This window comes from Manis javanica, chromosome 13, assembly GCF_040802235.1.
Source record: "Manis javanica isolate MJ-LG chromosome 13, MJ_LKY, whole genome shotgun sequence".
NCBI lineage: Eukaryota > Metazoa > Chordata > Mammalia > Pholidota > Manidae > Manis > Manis javanica.
In genome coordinates, this window is record NC_133168.1 from 61,575,254 (window position 1) to 61,584,788 (window position 9,535).

General features: G+C 36.1%; 1 protein-coding gene and 1 long non-coding RNA gene across 6 annotated transcripts in view; one reads left to right on the plus strand and one right to left on the minus strand.

The window, feature by feature from the left end:
- Positions 1 to 7,177, plus strand: part of PHACTR2 (phosphatase and actin regulator 2) — a 252,289-nt gene extending 245,112 nt beyond the window's left edge. For all 5 annotated transcript variants that reach the window (XM_073219694.1, XM_073219690.1, XM_073219692.1 and 2 more), the window contains one exon: positions 587 to 7,177. In XM_073219694.1, the coding sequence (XP_073075795.1) occupies positions 587 to 602 (16 nt within the window). In that variant the 3' untranslated portion in view covers positions 603 to 7,177. The remainder of the gene's footprint in view (positions 1 to 586) is intronic.
- The window catches only part of LOC108398115 (uncharacterized), a 44,795-nt gene extending 35,280 nt beyond the window's left edge, over positions 1 to 9,515 (minus strand). The window contains exon 1 of the long non-coding RNA XR_001853327.3: positions 9,378 to 9,515. This is a non-coding gene — a long non-coding RNA (uncharacterized lncRNA). The remainder of the gene's footprint in view (positions 1 to 9,377) is intronic.
- Between the last annotated feature and the right edge of the window lie 20 nt (positions 9,516 to 9,535).

The window sequence follows — 9,535 nt, forward strand, 5'->3', positions numbered from 1 at the left end:
TGAGGCTTCTAGACTAAAAATATTTTCAAAGGTAGAAAATTTAACAAGATAGTGCAAAGGAAGGTTTACAAGAAAAGGTAATTTGCATAGTTGTGGACATGCTTAGGATGTTGCCTGTGGAACATTCAGAAGGAAATTCCCAGCAGGCATTTGGAAGTTGAGGTGTAGAAAGTAGATTTGGGTCTTCAATGGAAGATAGTGACAGGTGGAAACTAATCAAATAGTGACTATTTATTGCTGTTTTCCTTTTATAACTACAAACCAGATGTAACCAAATTTTTATGAAACATCTCAATCTCTTCTCAGTACAGTCCAGAGTTTGACCCTCAAGAATACTGATGTTTTGTGTATTGATTGCTCTATATCCTGGATGGTAACCAGTGTCTTTTGTAGAGGAGGTGTCTCTGCTTTCCAGCATAACATTTATAACAGTAATTTATAAAGGTACTTTGTATGACAGTAATACAGTTGGGGAAATGTCTAAAACTTCCTTTAATTATAAACATTACTGTACCTTATTCAGTTCGCTGAATACAGTGTATGCTTCTATATCACAGACTCAGAGAGTTTCCATTTTGTATTTTAGGTTTCATCGTCCATAATGAAGTACAAGACTCTTTTGAAACATAAACTGATCATCTTTGAAGGAAGCCTTGCTTCCTGAAAGCCTGATATTGCACTGGGATTTGAATGTGTGTGTTTCCGTTTAACTTGTGAAGGAAGCGTGTGAAAGTGCTGGAAAGTTCCCTCTCTGTCCAGCCCAGATGGGGCCAGCAAGCAAAGGAAAGGGTGCAGTGACTCTGCTGTCCAGCATGTATACTGATGGTAAGGGACACAACCATGGTTACCCCAGTTATTCTTCAGGAGTTTTAATCAAAGAAGATGAGCAGAAGACAATCGCTGGCTCCCTGTTACTAGAAAGCCAAATTTTAGAGTGCAGGTTAAAGAAAAATGGGAAATGGAATTGCTGGGCACTGAAAGGGGTGGGAGTTGAAAAAAATCAGGAAGAAAGAAATATTTCATTATGTTAATGAAGAAAAAAATTGAAGCATAAATGTGTTTTTGAAGTAGGCTTTGGTAAGTGAGAACTTATTAAGGGATTGGGGAATCTAATCACCTAACGTGGATTCCTTAAAGACCTGATCTTAGAAGAATATTCTAGTCTCACCATTATGTTGGTACAGTATAGTACCATTATTTTATGTTGTGCCAGTGAATCCAATTGCCAGAAATAAGTCTGAGTGTTTTCATGCATCTTTTTCTTAAGTGCAAGAGGCTTGTACTGACTCTTAACAAGCATGCTTACCCAAATTTTGTTGCATGCTTTAAGTAGCAGAGCTATACATATTTTACCTTTTTTTTTTTTTTCATATACTTCTTACCTAATGTACCGACCTTCCACAAGGATAACAGGACTGGGAATAATATGAGGTGTAATGTGACCCTATAAATTGATAGCAAGCCTTAGAAATAAATTTTTTGGTCTTTCCCTAGCTTGATTATCTCCAAAGTTGGAACAACTATACTTGATCTAAGGAAGACAATATTGACAGTCATGACACCTTTTCAAAAAAATCTGAATCCAAAGTTAGAACTTAAGCAAAATGCAAGTGTTCTGCCAGCAGTTAGTTCTGACTGGGACTGCAAAGGACTCGTTATTTTCAGGGCTGAATTAAGTTGGATTGCTGCTATTATAAAAAATAAAGTACATGAATCAAAAAATACTCACCCAAAGGCTTACAAGAACACAGAAGATTTTTACTAACTTGCCAGTGAGGAGAACTTCATTTTGTATTTTAAGAGTTTGCAGATTACATTCATAAAGAGAGCACTGACTTTCAGTGCAAAACCATCAGTGAGATTAAAATCATGAAAGGTTTCTCTATGAGCCTGCAGTCAGTATTGTTTACATTAAGAAACCTTCTAATGTCATCCTACTATTTTTTCCATGGCGTCATCGGCACAGCATGTCTTCTGCTCCCAAATTCATATGAGCAGATGTAAATACTACCTTGCATTAAATTGTTCTTTCATGATTGTCTTGTGCCCCTTTTATTAAAAACATATAAGGTGTATAATAATAAGAAAAGACCTAAATATACTTTATTTTACTCTCAGAGCATGAGGTAGAATATTCTGAAATGTTTCTGGTTCATAATATAGAAGACTATAATTTTCAATTTCATCCAAAAATCAGTTTAGTTTATCTGGTGGATAAATTTGATCCTATTGTTCACTTATATTTTAAAGAGCCACTCAAAACTGGGTGATTCTTGCTTAAAAATAAAAAAAAAGTAGCTCCAGTAAGCTTATTACAAAAAGCCAGGACCATTTTATAGCTAAGAAAAGTAACCAGCATTGTTGCACTCACCTATGTGCATTAATAATATCAACCTAGATCCTGTACTGCTGCCATTTCATTAATAGGATACAACATATTTTTGCTCTGAAAAAAATTTTCTGCATGCCCAAGTATCTTTCTCTGGCTGAGGTTTGTCCATTTTTCATAGTGTTTGAATCTAGCCATGGACATTAACTTTGTTCTAATTTTTTGCTGAAGTCATCCTTTTCCTTATGATATTACTGTATTATCATTTTAGTGTCTTGGGAAAAATACAAGGAATGTAATGTTTTAACTTTCTATACTTACGCTCTCTAAACATTGACATTTCTAATCACAAGGTTTCTACAAAAATATTCAATATAAGACATTATCACTGTTTCATCAGTCAAGATAAATGTTTTAGAAAGTCTATTTGATTGATAAAAAGAGCAACTTTTTCCCAGTCAGTGCATATGATGCAGTTTTTAATTCCCCACGATGAGATTTACCCAGTACAAAAGTGAGAATCCGGTCCCTCAATATACTGTTTTCCTTGTATGATATGTCAGATTTACGAACTACCCACACCTTTTCTTCACACTGATTGACATATTTAGAGGAAAGTTTAAAAGTTAGGAGTTAAAAAAATTTTTTTAATTAATCTCTACTAATCTTGATATTTAAAAATCAGACCTACTGATTATATCATTAGAATGATTCTTTAAATAAAAAGCCATGGTAAAAATTGAAGGATTATGAGCTAAGCTATATTCTGCAGAATAAGGCTCCGGTTTAATAGCTAATTTTAAAAGGTAGAATCACTGCATTTCCATCCCAGGTCTCTCGCCTGGCAGCCCTGAAAGGATGCAAAGGTGTGGACCACCCTCAATTATGCCTCTGCTCCAAGTCAGCATTTCTACAATCTGGCCAACAAGCTGCAGTTCTATAGAGAAAATAAGTGTGTGTGAGGAGTAGGCTGTTGTAACACAACACCAGTTTTCCCTATTTCAAAGGGAGGCATTAGGCCGACAAAGAGGAAGTGAGTAGGTTTTCTGAGTCTCCAAGATATGACTAAGGAAGAAAACAAACCCTTCTCCAGGAAGATCCCAGGCAAGAAAGAACTAGACAGACTGTAAAAGCCAAAGCGGCCATTTCCATCTTTTTTTAAATGGAGGAAAAGAACATTAACTTCAAAGTAGTAAGAAGACGCCTTTGGCTTTATCAGCATCCTTGTGATCATTAGCAAGCAGTCAGACAAAATTAGTTCTCTGGTGATCAGTTTAATTTAAGGCAGCCTGCCTGGTAATCGCCTGTGTACCTGAAATGTCTTGCATATTTTATGTTTGATAAAATTTATCTTTATGTTAATTCCTTAAATTATTTAAATTAAATCTATAATATTCAGAGAACCATTTGGGGTATTTAAAACATGTTTTAAATGGAGGAAAAAACAAACATCTCTCTCTCAGATTTACCCAGAAAAACTTGACTTTGTGGTTTCATTTTGATATCCTTTATTAGCATAATGATTATAATCACCTGTCTGTATTCTTTTAGTAGAAAGTTCTGCAGTGTAAGTGAAAATCTATTCAAGAAAGTAGTGGAATTGAATACATCCCTCAAAAACATCACATATTGAAAATGAGAGCTAATTCCTTAAAACCTATCATTTGGGTTTTACACCCTGCAATTAATTCAGTGCTGCACTGGTACTTTTAAAAAATACAGTAGCTTATACTTGAGAGGAAAAAAAACAACTGTAGTAACATTGCATATCCAATATTACATTTTAACACATGACAAGCATGTATTTATACCTAATAGAGTCAGACAGACATAACTTTCAAAAATGGCACTGTATTCACAAGAGAAAAAGGCAGTCGTGTTCACATTCAGATAGTGAAAGCTTTCTTTTCCTCCTTATTGCTGAAATATTTCTTATATTATTATTTTTTAAGTGGTGCTAGCAGCACAATTCACAGAGTGAGAAATCTTCCTAAGAATAAGGGAGATGGAATCAAACTAGTACAAGATACATAAATTTATATCATTCCACCAGTGTGGTAGCTTAAGCATTCCTAAATTCCAATCATATTATGAAGCCTAACCTTACTAGTTAGAGTTATTCATTTTGAGACAAGAATTCCTCACATCATGAGAATATGTTATGAGCACTGAAGAACCACTGAGATTCAGTTTATTTAGAAAGTTGTCCCTTGGCCTCTTGAAATGGCTAATTTACCACTACTGAATTTTGTTCTCTACTTACTGGTGGTATATATCACACTGTTTTACTTGGCAAAGCAGAATCAACTTCTAGAACTGAACTATGTTCTGGGGGGAATGAAATGGCAAAGTAACCATCAAATTAGTAGAACCACCTTTCTGAGAGGAAGCACCTCTCCAGATAGTTCCAACCCAAGTTTCAAAGAGCAGCATGAGGATCTACTATAATTTGGCAGTGACTGAAGGATGGTGGGGAGAAAGGTATTCCCAAACCATTTTCATTTTCACTTTTCTTTTATTTTTTCATTAAGCTTAAGCTCTGTATAGAAAATTGAACCACCATTAGAATTTCTAGAAAACAAAGGAAACATATTCACCTATGCTTTTATAAAGACGGTCATCCCAAATGAAGAAATCCTATTGTATATACTATAAGATTTCTGGCAAAAAAAAAGAATTTGTGGCAGCTATCCCCACCAAAAACCAACCCTATAGGCAAAGGTCAGTTTTAGCTGTGCTGGGATTTACTGCCCAAAAAATGTCATTTAGCTTGTCACATTGCTAGCACAGCTGCATGTAGGAGCAAAGCACTGTTGACCGGTGTTTCTCAGTGGGGGGTGCTGTTGGCATTTGGAGCTGGGCAATTCACTGTTGTACAGAAATGTCCCCCACCTTGCAAGATGGGTAATATCCCAGGCCCCTGCTGACCAAATGCCAGTGGTATGCCCAGTCACTGTAAACACCAAATGTAAAAAGCCCTCCCTATATTCAAGTGTCCTTCTTGGAGGGCACTACAACCCACTTTGAATTCCACTGCCTACTGCAATTTGGACACACCGGAAAAAGTGCCTATTTCAACATATCATCTTGACTGCCTTGCATTTCTCTGGGCCCTGAATAGTTTCTTGCCTCTTTATTTTTCAAGCCTCCTGCTTTGATGCAGCTTTAATTTGCCATTTCTTTGGGGAGGAAGTTCCCAGGCAGCGTTGGCAATCCCGGTGGTCACAGTCACTTGGCTAGTGCTTGTGTGTACTTAAAGGAGAGATTTCACATGAAGTAACTATTTTTTTCCTTTGGCCTCACAATTTTACTTCAGAACTATACAGTTGGTGATAATTCTCATCAGTGTCATGAAGATTGTTACATGGCTTACCCACAAACCCAACCACCAACAATTCACATAAACAAAAACTGTGGTCCATGAACATCACCATTAGATTTCACCTGGTAAGCTGCATCCCTTGAGTTCCAAAACAGCTACCTGTTTATCCTATTAAGGAAGTATTTAATCCATATGCAAATGCTTGAATTCCCCCTATATAAGGATAGTCGTGTTGTTCAACTTTGTAAGATTTGTGAATACTGAATTATGAAGGAAACAGATTACGTGTGGGCCGCATGCATGTTGTTCATACTTCAGTGATGGTCGTACACAAAACAACATGTTTTATGTAGGTGAAACATTATTCAACTGTACCAACCATACATAAACAAATTTATTCTTTGTCACTGTTTATCACCAAAATGGAATGGTATATATGTCTCAAAATGATTTGGATGAATTGTGGCTAACAGGATGGAATTAATTTGGCCACTATAGTTTTTTAAAATATTAAAATTTCTAAATATATTTTTTGACACAGAGCAACTCAGAATTGATAAAGGTGGTTATATTGTGAACTTTTAGATGGTGCTTAAGAATTCTTACCTTGCTAAATACCAGGTTTTTTTTTTAAAGAATAAATTGAAGGGAGTAAATGAGGCAAAATGCCACTCCACACTCAGGTCAATTTTACGATATATTAAAATGCCAATAATATTTGTGCCACTTGCCAATTTAGAGTTTGTTTTTATCATTACATAGCTTAGACAGCCTCCACAGGGAAAAGTCACCATTGCAATACTAATTAGCATTCAAAACCAATCTGAGTGAATCTAGGGTCAAACCACTTTTATTGCTTAAAATGTAGGCATTAATTCTTACTTTTATTTTTTCAAATATTTCTTCTGTGGCTTAGAAATGTGCCAATATGTCCAAACATTTTGCGCCAACTTTACCAGATTCAGTACTTACTAAAAACTCCAAGGAATCATTTTTTTTAATGTAACAATGATTTTTAAATATAGAGCTATATGCATTCTGTTGTTACTTCAAGCTTTGGTTAAAGTGATAAGAATGGTAAGCTGTGATCATTATCAGACTGACTGAATGATTCCCGATTTCCAGTGAGTAATCTAATCCTACATATTGCACAGGTATAGTATCTGTGAGTGTAAATAACTGGAACTGTACACTGATTAACATGACAGTTTCTTTTTTGCTGTTGTTCTTGATCTGTACTGTATTATAGTATGTGGGTATAAACATCTACAAATATACACACATATGTATATGTATTCCACTATTGTAACCTGAAAGACTATGTATTATCTTTTTTATTCCGTACTGATGTTTGTGTTATTTAAAAAGCAAAATTATGCTCTATTTAGTTGTATAATATTATAGGATACATTGCTGTGCACAATTCCAAGTGCCTTAGAACATTGTTTAGCTTTCCTAAGTATATATAAATGCATATATGTATAAAATTGGGAGAAGTTACCTCAATAAAATCATTGGGAAATGCCCAGCCTTAGTTTGTTCCAATTTCTATTGTATTCAGACAATACTCAGTCTTCCTAAATTACGAGCTCACAGAGTCCTCACCTGTAAGCAAGATGACAGTTTTTCTAATTGCCTGGTATTTCAACTCCACTTAACTTAAAATTTTTTATATGTAAGGCTTTGTAACTTGTGCTTTTTATTTAAAATATCTTAGAATTACTGCTTTAAACAGCAACTTTTTAAACAAAAAAAAACAGTATATTTTTAAAACTTACTGTCTTTTTATATCTGAGGATATTTGATTGATGTTTATTGACATACTGTATAAAAGTAAAAGATAGTATAATATAGAATATATTATAGAGTATAATATAGAAAAATGAGTATAATATAGAAAATGAACTTCCTCATTATGCTTACTATTTAATGTATTATATGTAAGGAGAGATATTGGGAACATATTTTGACCAGAATAAGAGTTGAAATATATTTTTCATGTTTTTCCATAGTGGTTACAAATTATAACTTAGCTTCCTTCAAGGTACAAGGAGAAAGTTGAAAAATAATTTGTAGACAGAAAACATATAAAAATGAAGATTGGGGCCAAAAACTTAAAAAGTAGGTTTGAAAAACTGGCCCCAGTATGCTATTAAAAATCAGTGGCACATCCCACAGGAATGTGTAATAGTTCAACAACTGTTTTCCATTTTTTTGTTCACACAAAACCAGTTCTGCATTGAAGCATTACTTTCTAAAACCTAATGGAGGTAAGAATGGACAATTTTTTTCATTTCACACAATGCTTTGATGGCATCAGATTTGTGATTAAACTAAACTCATCACTGGATCTCAACTCCACACATCTGTATGAAGTTACTGCTGCTGGGCTCCTATCCATAAGCAAGTTAAGGCTTTGCTCAGTTTGTGAATTTTTTAACTCTTTTCCCTTTGAAAGGTGTCACGAATAGAACACATAAAACTCTAGAGAAAGTTTAAGAACCTAAAGTCATGTGAAGAATTTTTGCACTTTTGCCAAAGACAGGGGCCATCTGTAGAGACCTTGGGAAAAGTTATAGATGATAGCTTTTCATAATTATGTAAATATCCTGGGGAGGAGAGAACTGGTATTTTCAATGCTTGTTGACCTAAAGATGTGTTCCTGGATGGACTTTTGACCTTGGATGGCTCAGGCCAGACAATCTGGAGCAGGAATGTGCTCAACATTGGGAAGAATTTGCCCCCTAATCATTCAGGTAGGCATACTAAAGAAGCTCAACCCAAAGCTATAATCTTTACCCACAGTCAAAAGTTTAAGTTTGTTACCTCTTTAGTCCAGCCCCTCCCCCCATTACTTCTGAAATCTTGGTTATTACTTCTCTAAGTCTTTCCAAACCAAGCTATTCTTAATTTTGCTGCCACATTATTTTTCCTAAAGGATCACTCATTATTCCTACTCAGAATTTTACAGTGAGACTCCTCTGCTTACTGAGTAACTTCCAGGCACATTAGTCTTCAAGGTCTTACATAATTTCACCACAGACCACAGTTCCAAATTGCTCTATTTTAAAACTGAACTTGGGCCAAATCAAAGGAAAATCTTTGTTCCCCAAATACGTCATGTACACACCCAACAACACAATTTGTGTACGCCATTCCCACCAAGTGGACATAAAGACACAATGCAAGATAATCAGACGTTGGAAGACGCCAGAAATCGAGAAGGGGAAACACAAAGGTTAGCCAGCAAAAGTTTGAATGCATTACCAACCTCTCTTGCCCAGAAAAACTTATGAGAATGTGCCAGTAACTGCCTGTAATCTCTGGAAGGTGTGCCCATTTGCTTAAACCACGTTAAAACATTTTGAGGAACGACTTGGAAACATATAAACGTTAGTTTCCACTTTATAAGCAAACACCACAAAGAGATTCTTAATATATTTTATCAGCTCAAATGTCAACAGTGTCTCAGGGGGTTATAAGTGGACCTTTAAACGCAGTTCACTAAATGGCGGAAAATGAAGACCTCATTAAGCCTGGTGCAGCCTAGAATAGCAACGCCCCTATCCTCCCCGTTGCTAAGGCAACCGACTCCGCGACGTTCCAGAAGAGAGCGAACCTGAAACCTCGGTGACCTGGCAGGGTGGCCACCTCCTGTGTCCACGGGTGTGTATGTGCGTGTTACGGTTGGAAACAAGAGATAGGCAGGGAATACCAGATACGTACCCTCGGTTCTCCGTAGAGGGCGCTGTAAAAGTAAATTCTCTAATCCACCTCACCCTCTTTGCCGCCTCACTGCCTCGGAGGCGCCCACGACGCCTCCCCGACTCACCAAACTCTGGCCGGGAAAGCTCCGCCCAGCCGGTAGGGGAGCAGCCCCACCT